Source organism: Amyelois transitella, chromosome 15, assembly GCF_032362555.1.
Source record: "Amyelois transitella isolate CPQ chromosome 15, ilAmyTran1.1, whole genome shotgun sequence".
Taxonomy (NCBI): Eukaryota; Metazoa; Arthropoda; class Insecta; order Lepidoptera; family Pyralidae; genus Amyelois; species Amyelois transitella.
Genome location: NC_083518.1, coordinates 8,534,420 through 8,551,035, shown reverse-complemented (window position 1 = coordinate 8,551,035; position 16,616 = coordinate 8,534,420). Strand labels below are relative to the sequence as shown.

Genomic DNA, 16,616 nt, shown 5'->3' with positions numbered 1-16,616 from the left:
AATACACACTTTTATAAAAGAACTAGAAGAATCGTAACAGGTTGCGAGTCCATTGCCTACAAGAGGAATCCCAAGTTTATAAGCCTATCCCTTAGTTGCCTTTTACTACGTCCATGGGAAAGAAATGGAGTGGTCCTACTCTTTTTTCTATTGGTGCCGGGCACATTAATTTATTTCATTCTGTTTTAAAATTTACAATTCTTGTTTAAAATAATAATAAAACAATAATATTTTACTAGCACGGTGTAAATGCGGCTACAAGCTTAAGACTGCAGGTAGAATACTTGGTAAATACTTGTAAGTAATAGCTGTTAAGCTTATTTAGAGGACAATGTTACCTTGTTAATTAATATTATTGCAATATTCAAATTAAATTTGGTCGTTGGTGCCATACATGCATATGTGCATCATCCTCTATTACCGCTCTATTGTTCCAAGCATGTAAGTAAAAAGTTATCTTGATTACCCTCCATAGTCCATTATATAAATTGTACTTACCTCAGAGGCAAACGTCAAAATTGCCTCACTCCGCGTCCCGTCTATGCGTTCCAGCTACTATCAAAGTCATCATTAGGTACTATAAAATCAATTTTTAATATCTTAAACACTTTTAAGACCGTATGTGTGTATGCCATTTCATAGATTCAAAGACAAGGAACATACTGAGATGTCAAAGTCATTGATTTGTAAAAAAACTTTTTTCGGACTTCCACTTCAGGACTCACCAAAGTATTGGATATTTTGGGTTTTCTGTAAAGTAAATAAAAATATTCGATTTTTTTGATATGTTAACACGTCTATCCTTTAGTAAATTAAACAATTAAAAGAGAAATATACTTTTTCTAATTTTTTTTAAAATTTGTATGAAAAATAATTTGCAAAAATTCGCGTTTTATATTTTCATATATTTTCTTTTCTATTTACATTCACAATAAATTATTGCTACTTCACTGTACCTACTTCTATTGAATATATGTAGTATTATGAAAATGTTTTTTAATACGACTTGCTTGCGCGACGACTTTTGTATCGCGCGATAAACTATCGCTGTCCCCTTTCACGTCACAATAAAAAGCGAAACAGCGATAGTTTATAGCGCGACAAAAACGTCGCGTCTGCCCGCCTCGATGCCAACTAGTCTTGGAAATGAAGCCACTATGCATAGCAGAATTTCATTAACAGACGTCAAATTAACTTGGAAAAATTCAAGGAGATGGATAAAAATGCAATTTAAAACGTCTGGTATGGTGGGAGGTTTAAACTTTGCAATTTCCTCGCGACACTCACTGAAACAGACGAATTAAATAAGGTCTTAAGATGGCTGACCGGGTATTTTTCGACTGCATTATTTGGTTTATTGAATTTTCTGGTTTCGTTTACAGTCATAAGATAAAATTTTCAAATAATTTTATAAATTGTCTTTGCATGAAACTCATTTCATATTTATCTTGTTACGAACTTTTTCATATTAATGTATGTACAAGTATACAAACAGATATAGAGTAGACAGATTCAATAATCACAGGCACAAAAAAAACACACCTTAACACACCTATCATCATACAACACCTATATCAGATGGAATTGAAATTCAGAAAAAATTACAGGTGCTAGCCCAAAGCTTCCCAAGTTTTATGTAAGTTTTTAAACCTTTTCTTGCAAAAATTTCTTACTATATACAATTAAAATATTCAAACAAAACTAGTAATTATATAAAATATAAATTTAAGTCGTCCATTGAAGTTTTTACTTGCAAAATTTAAAATCACGTCATTTGCGAGGTAGACATAGCCAACAGTCTTAAAAGACGGCAAGATCACTTTAGTCATATGATCTAAAGATGAAACTGGGGTTCAAATAGTGACAAGTTGTAAGCCCGTCACCTACAAGAAGAATCTCAGGCTTATAAGCCTTAACCTTAGTCACCTTTGACGACATCCATGGGGAAGATATAGAGTGGTCCTACGGTAGGAACCACACGACACTAAGTGAGTGTAAGAAATTATTATATCAACCAAATAAACAATGGAATGAATGAATTAATTAAGCACGCTATGTGAATTAATGGCTGACCTCTACAGTAGTCTACATATTTGACCTCGGAATAAATAATGCTAAGTGCTCTTGTACCAAAATACTAGACAAGTAATAATAAATTATGCTTTCCATTAGCAGAAATAGGAGTTTACAATGTAAACTGATTCTGAAAGGCATTTTCAGCTCTATTCATATACAGATTGGAATATTACAAAGTAACAACCAGGCAGAAGTGGTGACAGTATTGAATTAAATGAAGATATAGAATCTGGTGGGGTTTTTGTCAAACTCAAATACTGCGGCACGGAAGGCAAATGAGGAAGCCTCGGCACTATGTTCCCTAAAATGGAGTTAATATGGAGAAAAACCTCTACTTAAATCCACCTACAAGATTAAGAACAAATTAAAAGCACGAGGGTTTTAAAACCACGTCATTTCCCTCTTGCCACGACCTCTGTATAATTATTTTCCTTCATCAACATTGATCATTCTCTTCATGCAAGCTCAAAGGTTTAGGTTAGTCTTGTTCTGACTTTATATAATGACAAGTTTTTGTTCACGAATTTCTTGACACTTTCACGACCGCGTGGTTTCTTTTTCACAATAAAAAGTAACTTATTATGTATCAAATCTCATAAAAATCGTTTCAGTGGTTTAGTCTTGAAAGCGTATCAGATACAGTAACTTTAGCTTTTAAAATAATTGTAGGAATCTAGAAATTTCATTAAGCTCTACTTTTAATTATTAAATTATTATAAAGACGCGTGTATAGATTATGTTATAATAAATATTCTTTAAACCCGAAATTCATTCCGCATAACAATAAAAAACTTACACTTAAAATTCCTTAAAGCTGCAAACGTGCGTGATAAAAACAATAAAAGTTTGTACAAGCTCGCGAGCTTTTATGTGGCCGTTTGTAAAAAGGTTTCGTAATAAAAACATAAAAAAATATTCAAACACCTATAAGTTTGTACATAGTTTATGAGGTCTTGCTAACTGGGTCGTAAGTGGGAAATGTAAGTAGAAGGTAAACTTAGTTCAACTATAAAGAAAGAGGTAAAAGTAGTTTTTGGTTGCGTAAAAAGTTACCTATATCTTTTTATATATTCTACACGATAAGTATGCAAAATTTCATAGGAATAGGTTGAGTCCATTTAATTATGAAGAATAAACAAAGAAACTTACTCTCGCATTCATAATATGTGAAGAAATGCCAAGAAACTTCTTGGGTTTGTGGGTTTATTAAATTAGAAAATAAAAGGAGTGTGGCCTCGTCTCATGCCTGTTTATTAAAAATTTTTTACATAGGTTCGGAATCGGAAACGCATAAAATATAAAAAAGAGTACACATCGGTACATTCCATAACAATGCCATCTAGTGTAAATCTGTGGAACTACAACGCGGCCACTCCTTGATTGATTGTTTTGATTAATAAATTAGATGGCGCTGTCGATAGACATCATCTGAAAGAATATATTTTTCTATACATATTTTCAGTCTCACAGTGTGTGAAGTAATTATAATCATGTTCGTTTAAAAAGCAACAGTTTGACAAAAAATTAGAGACGAAATTTACAGAGAGTAACTTATCAGATAAACTTAATGACTTCATAATAAGTTGAATGAGGTTTTTAATAATGCGCCAAGTTGCCAAGTACTGGTTATCTTATAATGAAAAACTGTTCTTAAACAATCTGCTCTTGGTTCGTTGTCTTTGATTAACCTAATTTCCATTTAATTTTAATTTTAAATTATACCAATCACCATAAACTATTTGCGAGAAAGTTTCCAAAGAGTTAAGACCAATTACTAGTGATTTATTTTTTAAGGCGATGGACTACCAATTTGTCACTATCAGAATTAATATTAAAACCATCCAGCTGAATTCAGCCGTTTAGTCTCTTCTTCTTTTAGACTGTTGGCTCTGTCGACCCCTTGAGGGATAAGGACCTAAAATCGTAGTTGTCACACTAATATAATACATCAGTCAGGTCAGTGCAAATAGTCACAAGACTTGAACGTTGACATTGACGTTGTAAAAGTTACACCTAACGTTATTTCCTGAAACTATTCATACTTACAAACATACATATAATGAAGCCATTTCCTTTAAAATGGTAGACAGAACCAACTATCATGGAAAGACTGGAAGGCAACGTTTATTGAGTTTAGTGTTGAAATTCAAATTCGGATAGTGACAGATTCTTAGCCCATAGTAATGTAGATCCTTTCCCACTAACATTATAAATGTGAAGGTTGTTCACATGTGTTTTTATTTCTCCCTCACGCAAATTCTAATGAACAGATTATGATGAAATTTTGTACACAGGTAGAATATGAACTGAAGGAACATAAAGGGTACTTTTCATCGCGATATTTATCCGGAGCGAAACCCCGAAGTGCATCTTCCCTTAACACCCTATAAAAGTTCACTGCTTGGCTAAGGACTCCCCAGAAATAGGGGACCCATGCTCTATTGATCTCTGAAAATAGGGGATTTTACCCATATTCCATTGATTCTTGAATATGTTGTCATATCAGCGTAGGAGATGATGCTGCCACCTCCCGCTTAATCCCTTAATCGCCTTTTACGATACCCACGTGAATGGTGCTATTCTATTCTGCCTGGGAATGGCGCTACTCGGCCAAGTGCATCTAGCAAATGTATATTGGAGAGTAGGAAGTATACTTCTAAGAAATAATTATTTTCACCAAAAAAATCTATTCCGCTTACAATAATAACTTCTCCTTAACCCTATTTAAGAAGGGAAATATCAATAACAATAACAACATCTAAATTCCAAGGGTGAACATATTCGCCCTTGTAAATTATACGGCAACAGGTGCAAACCATTCCTTCCCTTTATTCCCTTTAATTGGATTAAACTGAAGAACGCCCTAAAAACACCCTTCGGCGCAATTAAGATTTTCATTTTTACACGTCATATTTAGCAGCTAATGAGTAATGTCAACGGTAATGAGTTTATTTTGGAAAATCAGTGATATTTGATGGAGGAGCTTGTTATTTTGAAGCGTATTAATATTCAAAATACATACATACAAATATTTCATATCAGTGCCGTGTGGTTCCCGGCATTTTTTAAAAGAACCCCTCTACATCTTCCCATGGATGTCGTTAAAACCGACTAAGGAAGGACGAACTTGGAATTCTTCTATTAGTATACGAAGGGCTGTAACTATTTGAATCTCAATAGCTAAACGTGGTCTTCAAGTCTTTCCAAGACTATTGTCTCTGTCTACCCTTCAAGGGATATAGACATGACTATATGTGTGTATGCATGTATAATCAAATTTATTTCCTGAAAGATAGGCACAAACTTTCCAATTGCCGTAACCACAAACCCTGCATACTTCTTTTGCTTCGGTCGGTTTAGGGTTCTTTTGACCTTACCTTATGCAAAATATAACCCGATTATTTGTCTAGTTATGTTCTCCTTGGACTTTAACTTTTAAGTTCCCATTAACGGTAAAGATTGTCGTGGATATATTTGCTAAGGTTAACCAAGGTAAACAAACTTACTAAGGTAGCTTTCAATCATTTAGAGACTAGAACTTCTATGAATTAATGAAGTTATTAGAAACAATTCAATATCCCATGAAACTATTGGCCTTAATATTAGAATTTTCTAAATCACTTTGTTTGCTCGAAATATGATAATAAAAAAAAAACAAAACATGGACATTAAAAAATATACGAAAGTTCACAGGCGACCATAAAAAATAATCTGAAAATTGATTTATTTACAAAACAACCGTTAATTTTTCATGTCGTATGTTTGTAGCATTCAAATTATTTTTCTTGCGTGTCCGATATCGTTAGACGAATATAAAAACTGTTATGAGTGGTCACACGTTAAAATGTGGGCTTGCCGTATTTGGACAGTTTTGAAATGGTTTGAAACGATGTGACCGATAAATTAATAGGGTCATTGAGGTCAGATAGGAGTCGCTAGTAATTAGCTAAGTTACCCTAGGGTTTACATAGGCGTCGGGTTCTCTCTGGAGAGTCAAACTAGGAAGGTAGTGATATTTTTATAAATAAATGACCAACTAAATAAATAAGAGAGTTATGAATGAGGATGAAGCCAAGGAAGTATGCAGAGATCGTGGCAAGTGGAAAGAGGTAGTCTCTGCCTACCTCTCCGGGAAAAAGGCGTAATTTTATGTATTTATGTATGTAAATAAACGACCTGTGGCGCAGCGGCATTTATTCCATTAATTAAATATCCTAGACCATTTGAAACAGGTCAGACAGAGCCAACAATATCGCAAATACTGAAACAAAGAGGATATAATCACTACGTTCAGCTGTATGACTTAGAGATGGAATTGAGACTCAAATAGTGACAGGACAAGAAATAAAAGAATTACAATTCTAAATGAATATTTACTCTTTCATACATACATACATATAATCACGTCTATATCCCTTGCGGGTTAGACAGAGCCAACAGTCCTGAACGGACTGATAGGCCACGTTCAGCTATTTGGCTTTAAGATAGAATTGAGATTCGAGTAGTGACAAGTTGCTAGCCTATCGCCTAAAAAAGAATCTCAAGTTTGTAAGCCTATCCCTTAGTCGCCTTTTACGACATCCATGGGAAAGAGATGGAGTGGTCCTATTCTTTTTTGTATTGGTGCCGGGAACTACACGGCATTTACTCTTTCACTTTCGCAAAATGATATAAAAATCCAATGTTATCTTTGAAAGTGAAACTACGTTATATGAAAATGTACCATTGGGATTTATAACAAGATACATAATATTTCATAGGATATTTTACCTAACCTACAAGTTCAAACAAGGTTGAAAGCATTGAAAGCATTACGTCTTCGGAGACACACGTACGGAACGTGACTTATTTGTAACAAGCTTATTGAAAGAGGGTAAAAAAAATAACATGGTTCTATTGAAAAATATAAAACAATTTGATCATGATATTTTTAATATGAAACTGAGTGTATAATTATAGGGATAATAAAACAAAGTAAATAAAGAAATATATTAGAATTATATCTCTCTTGTTTTTTACATTTTTTAATCCAGTTCATATCGACAGTGTGTTATAAGTTCAGAGATTGTGGCAAGTAGTATGTTGTTGACATTGTAACAGACTGATTTTGATGCGTAATTTATCGACTGATAGGCCACGTGGCCAGTCTTTTTAAGATTGATGGCTCTGTCTACCCCGCAAGGGATTGTTTGACGTGATTATGTGTATGTATGTATTCATCGACTTTTCTTCACGGCGCCCTTTTGCATACTTTAAATTACATCCTTAATCGTATGGACCAACTTGTATTGCAAAGATAATTGAATTAACCCTTTAGCTGCAAAATTACACGCAGCAATTAGGTCGGGGGGAGGCCGTGCATTTTAGGGTTCAAGCAGACAAGCGTTTTATTTCATCATAGTATTAATTGTGAAAAATTAATTGATCTTATATCAAGTTTATATAGTCTTGATATTTTTGTTTTTCCAATGTTGCTTTTATTGTCTAGGTAAACCCATTAACCATAAACCCATGCATTTGAGTCTGTTGTCCACTGAATTTGTCTAACCCGTAAGGCATAAAGACGTGAACATATGTGTATGTGTGTATTATTGCAAAAATACTTATACTTTATTTCATAAATTATTTTTTTTTTTTGGAAATTTCTCATTTGTTCAAAACAACAGCACAAAGTTTTTTTTTCAAACTCATTTACTACGAGTAATTTAATGCAGATATAATATCAGTTGCTTCCAAATTACTAAGATACAAATCTTCCACATCTATAAATATTAATGGATTATGTTTCTTTCTATTATAAAATTGGTACAACACCCGACAGTATTACCCACATATAGTTCTCTGTCAGACCCAATGGTTGACTGGTAGATAATGCTTCTAGCATTAAGTCCGCCAATTGTGCTATACATTTGTATTTTTTACATTAAATTTAAAATAAATAAACGCCTTAATATATATTTCATTAAAAACCTTAGCGTTACTTCATCGCATGCCGCGATTTTTATTGGAGTTCGTCTGTTAGAACCTTAAAGGTAAAAATTAAAATATCACAACATTCCAACAAAAGGTTGACGCAAATTTTCATTTGTGTATTTTTTTTTCAGCCCCATTCCTGTGGTTCAAAATTTTAATTATGCCAGGCAGTTTTGGGTGTAGAAAGAATTTTGGGTGGGTTGAAAATTGCGTTGTACTTGGGGTATAAGAGAATTTTGCTCAGAAATCTGTTGATGTAAAGTTATGCAATAATATCACACCTGATGTTTAAAGTACATGCAATTTCTAACCTCTTAGTTGTTTGAAGATGAGTCGGTTATCTTTTTATTTTATATATTGAAATGTTGTTTCCAATAAGATGCGTCGGATATTACTCCGCAAATAAATTCGAGTCAATTTAGGCTAAGGGTTTGGGATATATTGAAAAGATCTTGGCGACTTTCGGATGAGAATATATCTGATTTGGTACTTTGTAAAAATCTTACATACTGTCCTTCATTTAAATTTTTTTTTCATCAATGCGATTTTCGTTTTTGCTTTTAGGATCACTGTAAATTCTGTGGATGTTGATAACGTAGAATGCAACTTAAAGATAAAAAATCAAAATCCAATTCAAATGTAGGGTCCCTTAGTAACTACGATATTTTTTATTGTGAATATAACGTAGGTATATAATATTACCTATTGGAAGCAGAAATGAGGTATAAATAGGCGTAAGTAGGCAGTAAGATTATTTGTTTGTTTTCTCCTTTGGCGTTATCTACTTAACCAAATTTCTTGATTTTTTTTTAAATTAAGAGTCTCTAAAAGGACAGATGGTACTTTCTATCCCAGTGGCATTTGCGGAAAAACCAGTACTCTTTTGTAGGTGGCGCTAAATTTGCAAGCAAAGCATCGGGTAAAAGCTAACTAGTTGATTATAAATTCATAACATCGTAGCGATTGAAAATATGAATACTGACAGAATAAGTAGTTTTTAATGTTTTGTCTCGTCGAGCAAAAATATCGAGTATCAATTTGTATTTTAAAATTCGTAAATTATCAATGAATCCAGATTCAATCGCTGTAAAAAGGCTGCTTCGGACAGTGCATTAATGAGCAGATTCCTGATATGGAAATAGCTTTATAATGGGTTCGTCTGCTTAAATATCGACATTAAGCTTACTTTATTAATCTTTTTGAGGTCACATCTATCTGGTCGATAATTTTCGATATAGTTGGAAGCATAAACTATGTTCAATTGTCTAACTGACAAGAATCTGATGCTATTATTTATCTGATGATATTATAAGCATTTTATGTTATGTTTTAAGGTTTATACACGAATCTAAATAATTTTACAATGAAAAGTACAGCTTAATAAAATTTTCTACATCCCTACTAATAATATAAATACCAAATATCTTTTAGTTGATCTGGATATTGTTAATTGATTGATTATAAATGCTTTTGTTCTGCATTAACCTTTTACGACAAAATCTACTGAAAAAATACTATTTTATTAAAAAATAAATTACTTAGCAAAGAGTTGCTGATAGAATTAGAATACCTATACCTCTGTACAAAATGTGTACGAACCTTTTTCATTAAATATACAGGCCACTAAGAACTTCAAATTAAAAAAAAAGAGACAGTGCGTAATTCGATTGTCATTGTCATATTTTGGCGTTTTTTGTTCTGTTGTTGGAGGTTACTAATAATTTTCATGTTCTTTGAGATTTCATAATATAAGTTTACTTTAGTTTAACCAACGCAGTGTTTAATTTCATCCCGGCAATAATCTTTATATAAACATTTGGTCCTTCGAGCCGGATTTTGGTAACCAGCAGTAGGCACCGAGTGCCTTCATATTCTTTAATTGTTGTGGAAGTTCCGGAGTAAAGCATCAGTAGTTCGACGTTAGTGATACCAAGCTTTGCAATAGCTTTGGAGGTTTATGTAGCAACATCATTCAACGAAGACTACTCCCGCAGTTTGCGGCGGAAGAAGAAATAATACGTGCGTTGGTAAACCGGACAATATCGTTAGTTACATTTTCAAACATTTTTACTAATAAGTTGTTTTTAACAAAAGCTAGTGTTCTTATCTAACTACAATGGAGCTCTTAAGCGTGCAAAATAATATAATGGAACAAATAAAAAAGTCGAAAGTTAATTTTAAGAAGAGTCCGAAGGATAGGTTGTCAAAAACAAATGTTGAAACCAGGTTACAAACTATTGACGCCAAATGGTCAGAATTCACAGCAAACCATTATAAATTATTACAAATTAAGGAATTATCCGACTGCAGTTATTTTAGAGATTCACTTTATGACGACATGGAGGAGTTTTACATAGAATTTAAATCAGAACTGAGAGATCTCATTGAAAAACAGTTAAAACCGGCTATTCAAGACTTTAATCCATCCGAATTATCATCTTTCAATACAGCGTGCAGTAACAGAGGTAACGTGAAGCTGCCGAAAATATCCATACCAGTTTTCTCAGGAAGATATACAGAGTGGATGACATTTCGGGATCTCTTTATTTCATTAGTTCATAACAATAGTGCCATTGACGACGTGCAGAAACTACATTATTTAAAGGGAAGTATCACTGGGGAGGCCGAGCAACTGCTACGTCATATTCCAATTACTAATGAAAATTACTCGCAATGTTGGTCGATGTTAGAGAACCGGTATGACAATAAACAATATTTGGTGAACTGCATATTAAATGGATTTTTTAGTAAAAAGAAGATACTGATGGAATCTGCCTCTGCAATAAAGGATTTATTAGACAGTACATTGGACATGCTAAATGGAATAAAGAGCTTGGGTGTTGATACGGATTCTTGGGATATTTTAATAATATATATTGTTAGCTTAAAGTTAGATCACGAGTCCCGCAAACAATGGGAATCCTTAGTTAGTGAATTATCAGCTCAATCTAACAAATTGCCAAATTTAAAATTGTTTAAAGAGTTCCTAGAAAAAAGATTCCATTCCTTAGAATTTTTAGATCCCAAAATTACTGACTTCAATAAAAATAAAGAATTATATAGAAATCAGACTATTCCAGGTCCCTCAAAAATTGTAACAATGTTTGGAAAGGAGATAGTATGTATATTTTGTAAGGGTGACCATAAACTAAGTAGTTGTAAAGATTTTTCCTCTTTAGAATATAATGATAAACGCGAATTTGTCCAAGGTAATAATGTATGTTTTAACTGTTTGACACCAAGACATTCAGCTAAATATTGTCGTAGTACTATATGTTGTAAAATTTGTAGTAGGCGGCATCATTCTCTTTTACATCCAAAAATTACTACTATGGTAGCGCAAGAAGCAAATATTACAGTTCGGGAGCCATGTGAAGTAGCAAATTCTCCAAGTAACGTATCGTTGCCACATTCATCAGATGAAGGTGAGTTGCACATAAATAGTCATTTTTCAAAAGGAACTTTACCACATGTTTTGTTGGCTACGGCTTTAGTAGACACATTTTCAAATAAGCATCAAGTGCAAACGCTTCGCGCCCTAATTGACCAAGGGTCGCAAGCGTCTTTTGTAACTGAAGCGGTAGTGCAATTACTGGGTTTGAAAAAGACATCAATTTCAGGTACAATAACTGGATTAGGTAATGGAAGGTGCATTAAATCACGAGCTATGGTTTCTTTAATGATACGTTCGCGAATTGATCCTGAGTGTAACATCGAAATTAAAGCTTATGTACTGAGCAAGATTACGTCACTTCTTCCATCTAATCATGTCGAATTGATGTCATGGCCCGATTTAAAGGTATTAGAGTTAGCCGATCCAGAATATTATATACCTAACAGAATTGATATTCTTTTGGGTGCTGATGTCTATGGAAACATTATTTTGGAGGGACTTAAAAAATCGCCATCAGGCTCTACAGTTGCTCAAAATACTGAGTTGGGTTGGATAATCAGCGGAATAGTACAATCAAAGGTATCGTTGTCTTGTGAAGTTACAAGTATGCATGCTCAACTAGATAATATGTTGAAGTCTTTTTGGGAGTTAGAGTCAGAACCCGTAAACTTTAAGAAAATAATGACAGAAGAGGAAAATAAATGTGAGGAAATTTTTGAAGCAACCACAAAAAGGGATGAGACAGGTCGATTTATCGTGAAACTTCCATTTCGTAACACCGATCCATCCTGTCAGTACGGAGACTCCAGATCAATAGCATTAAAAAGATTTTTGGTTTTGGAAAAGAAGTTACAACATTACCCGTACTTAAAAGAAGAATATGAAAAAATTTTTAAAGAATATTTGGAATTAGATCATATGCGATTAGTTTCAGAAAATGATATTGAGCGCAAGGTTTATTTGCCACACCACGCAGTAGTGAGAGAAGATAAAGATACCACCAAAGTAAGAATTGTTTTCGATGCATCTTGTAAAGACTCAAAGGGCAGATCTTTGAATAATGATTTAATGGTAGGTCCAACTTTACAACTGGAGTTACGACACCTTCTAATGATGGCGAAGACATCCTATATGCCTTTGCGCAGATATAGTTAAAATGTATCGACAAATAAAGATCGCTCCAGAGGATACTAGATATCAGTGTATTTTTTGGCGAGATGATGCTAATGAAAATATAAAAGAATATAAACTTCAACGTCTGACTTTCGGGACATCTTCAGCACCATACATAGCTGTAAAAACCTTAATGCAATTGGCTCAAGATGATGGTAAAGCATTTCCACATGCTGCTGAAAGATTAAAAACTGATTACTATATGGATGATCTTTTGACTGGATGTCAAAGCGAAAGTCAAGCGTTAAAAATATATCATGAAATGAATGAATTACTACAGATGGGTGGCTTTGAACTGCAAAAATGGAACAGTAACAATGAATTCATGTTAAACATCATAAAGGAAGGGAATGGTGATTCTGAAAGGGAAAGGGCACTAGATTTCAAGCAGAATTCCGTATCTAAAATGCTTGGACTTACCTGGGATCGGGGTTCTGATGAATTTTTGTATGCTGTTAAGCTTCCATCAATTTCTACTCCTATAACTAAAAGAAAGGTTGTTTCGGATATAGCTAAATTATATGATCCGCTAGGATGGATTGCTCCAAGTTTAATTACTGCTAAAGTTTTTATTCAGAAATTATGGCTCTCGGGATTAGGATGGGATGAACAATTAAATGAAGAATTGTTACAAGAATGGCTTGTTTACCGGGAAAATTTGAACAAACTTACCTCGTTCCGTTTACCACGGTGGCTTAAACAAACTGAAAGTGACCGTATAACCGAACTCCATGGTTTTAGCGATGCTTCGAACATAGCCTATGCTGCAGTAGCATATTTGCGCGTTGTCGATTCGGAGAATCGAGTACATGTAAGTTTAATAGCAGCTAAAACAAAGGTGGCTCCGGTGAAACAGATTTCTATACCCCGGCTAGAGCTATGTGGAGCGGTGTTGCTAGCGAAGCTCTTGAGTGAAATTTTGAGTGTTTTGAATGTTCCTAAACACAATGTTCATGCTTGGACTGACTCTCAGGTAGTATTGGCTTGGCTAAGCCATCACCCAAGCAAATGGAAGACTTATATAGGAAACAGAGTATCAGAAATAATTTCGTTACTAGATCGTAACCAATGGTCGTATGTACAATCGCAAGACAATCCGGCAGACTGTGCTTCACGAGGAGTAAGTCCATGCAAGATAGCCCATAATCAATTGTGGTTCAATGGTCCCGAATGGTTACAAAAAGAAGAAATTCACTACAGTAATCCTAAAATATTAAATACAAATTTAGAAGAAAAAACCATACAAGTACACACTGGTTGCTTAGAAGAAAAGGAAGATGAAATATGGGCAAAATTTTCATCACTCAACAAATTACTACGCGTTATTGCCTATTGCAGACGTTTTAAGAAAAGAATAAACAATAGACATGGGTATTTGAGTACAGAGGAACTTAAGGAGGCATTGGAAATTGTGATTAAAAGAGTACAAGGTCAAGGTTTTGAAACAGAAATAAAAAGTATTCAAATGGGAAAAGAGTTAAACACAAAAAGTAAACTGGCGTCTTTAAGTCCATTTATTGATGAAAATGGAATACTACGTGTTGGAGGGCGCTTGGAACGAGCCAATATTCATCCAGAACAGAAACATCCAATCTTAATTCCTAAGATATCATTCCTTACCGAACTTCTTATTGCCGATGCGCATACTAGAACTTTACATGGAGGTCCACAAGTAATGTTAACTTATTTAAAATCAAAATATTTTATCATTGGTATTAAAACAAAAACAAAATATTATGTAAGAAAGTGTGTTACTTGTACCAGATACTCAGCTACCAGTCATAATCCTCTAATGGGTCAGCTTCCATCTTCTAGAGTAACAGTAAATAAACCGTTTAGCTGTAGCGGTGTTGATTATGCTGGACCAATCAATTTAAGAGTGTCAAAGGGTAGAGGACATCGATCTTACAAGGGGTACATTTGCCTATTCGTTTGTATGTCTACTCGTGCTGTCCACATAGAAGCAGTTACTGACTTAACAGCGCAAGGTTTTCTAGCAGCTTTTAAACGTTTCACAGCTCGGAGAGGGCACTGTAGTAATATTTACAGTGATAATGGCACCAATTTTGTAGGATCAGCGCGAGAATTGAATAAACTTTTCAACCAAGAAAGATCTACAATTTTACCAGAAATTAACAACATATTAGCCAACAATGGTACCCAATGGCATTTTATTCCCCCTCGTGCACCAAACTTTGGTGGTTTGTGGGAGGCAGCTGTAAAATCTACAAAATTTCACATGAAGAGAGTCATAGGAGAATCAACTTTAACTTATGAAGAAATAAGTACATTACTGGCGCAGATAGAAGCGTGTCTCAATTCGCGGCCTATAGCGTATACTGAGACCGAGGATGATTTTATGCCATTAACACCAGGACATTTTCTTGTAGGCGAGCCATTACTAGTGGCACCCGATCGTAACTATGAACAATCAACTGTGAGCACATTACGAAGGTGGCAATATTGCCAGCGTATGTTACAGGATTTCTGGCGGAAATGGTCCAATGATTATTTAACTCGGTTTTTACATCGTTATAAATGGTCGCGTCAGGTACCTGAGCCCCGTATAGGAGATGTGGTATTAGTAAAAGAGGACGATCTGCCACCTGCTAGATGGATGTTAGGGCGAATTGTTGAGAAACATCCTGGTATGGACAATATTACCCGCGTCGTAACCTTACGTTGTAAAAACTCCTTACTAAAACGTCCTGTATCAAAGTTATGTATACTACCTGTAAATAATTAAATATATACATAAGAGTATAAAGATAAATAGAGCTAAGAAATTAGCTTTCAGTACATTAAATGACATTAGTTTTTAAGGTTCTATTAATTATATTGTAATTAATCGAATTTACTTCAACTTATATTTACTATACAATATACAGTCCACTTGTGTTATTGTTTAAAATTAAGATCTGTCAATACCGTGTAATAAATTTAAAGATTTTATCCAATCTCTATTTTTGTATTGAGTATTAATGATAAGTATAAATGGTCAGTGTATTTAAAAGACAGTCGTCTTTGGCCGGCGGCATGTACAAAATGTGTACGAACCTTTTTCATTAAATATACAGGCCACTAAGAACTTCAAATTAAAAAAAAAAGAGACAGTGCGTAATTCGATTGTCATTGTCATATTTTGGCGTTTTTTGTTCTGTTGTTGGAGGTTACTAATAATTTTCATGTTCTTTGAGATTTCATAATATAAGTTTACTTTATTTTAACCAACGCAGTGTTTAATTTCATCCCGGCAATAATCTTTATATAAACAACCTCTATCTTACAATTCGGACAATTGAACCACCTGCAATGCTACGTATCAACAGGTATCTCCCGATGCGTGACCTAATAAATAAAGAAAATAGTAACATCGCAAGGGTCGTGCAAAATTAATCGCAGCACATTTGAGGGTAGGATTTTTGTCGACTAAGCCTACAAGGGTCGTAGGGAACCCAATTAATTCTATGACCACCTTTCGAGAATGTCGGCTGTAAGAGGAACATGTGATGTTAGAGCTAACAAAGACTTTTTTTTTTTGGTTTGCAAAATTTAAGTTTACCATTTCTTCTTTAAGCGACGGCCTTTTGACTTTTTTACGGCCTCTGTGGCGCAGCGGTAGTACGCTTGTCTGTGACACCGGAGGTCCCGGGTTCGAATCCTGGCAAGAGCATGATGAGAAAAGAATATTTTCTGATTGGCCTGGGTCTTGAATGTTAATATATATGTATATAAGTATTTACTATAAAATATAGTATCGTTGAGTTAGTATCTCGTAACACAAGTCTCGAACTTACTTCGAGGCTAACTCAATCTGTGTAATTTGTCCTGTATTATTTATTTATTTATAATTTAAAGCGTTGATGGTCAAACCGTTACGGTGATCGATGAAAATTATTAATTTGCTATGCACAGGTTCAAATCAAAAATAGTCTTAATGCTAACCGATGCTTATGTTGTGCTAAAAGAATTTAAGGAAACCCAAGGTTTAAGGGCAGGC

At 34.2% G+C, this 16,616-nt stretch overlaps 2 protein-coding genes across 2 annotated transcripts; both read left to right on the top strand.

Annotated features, from left to right (window-relative positions):
• The first annotated feature begins 10,387 nt into the window (after positions 1-10,387).
• LOC132902581 (uncharacterized) lies at positions 10,388-12,598 on the top strand. The gene has a single exon (XM_060948357.1). The coding sequence runs from the start codon at positions 10,388-10,390 to the stop codon at positions 12,596-12,598; it is 2,211 nt and encodes a 736-aa protein (XP_060804340.1).
• Position 12,599: 1 nt separating this feature from the next.
• LOC132902580 (uncharacterized) lies at positions 12,600-15,362 on the top strand. Its single transcript, XM_060948356.1, has 2 exons — positions 12,600-14,293; positions 14,381-15,362. The coding sequence occupies exons 1-2, from the start codon at positions 12,600-12,602 to the stop codon at positions 15,360-15,362; spliced, it is 2,676 nt and encodes an 891-aa protein (XP_060804339.1).
• Positions 15,363-16,616: the final 1,254 nt, after the last annotated feature.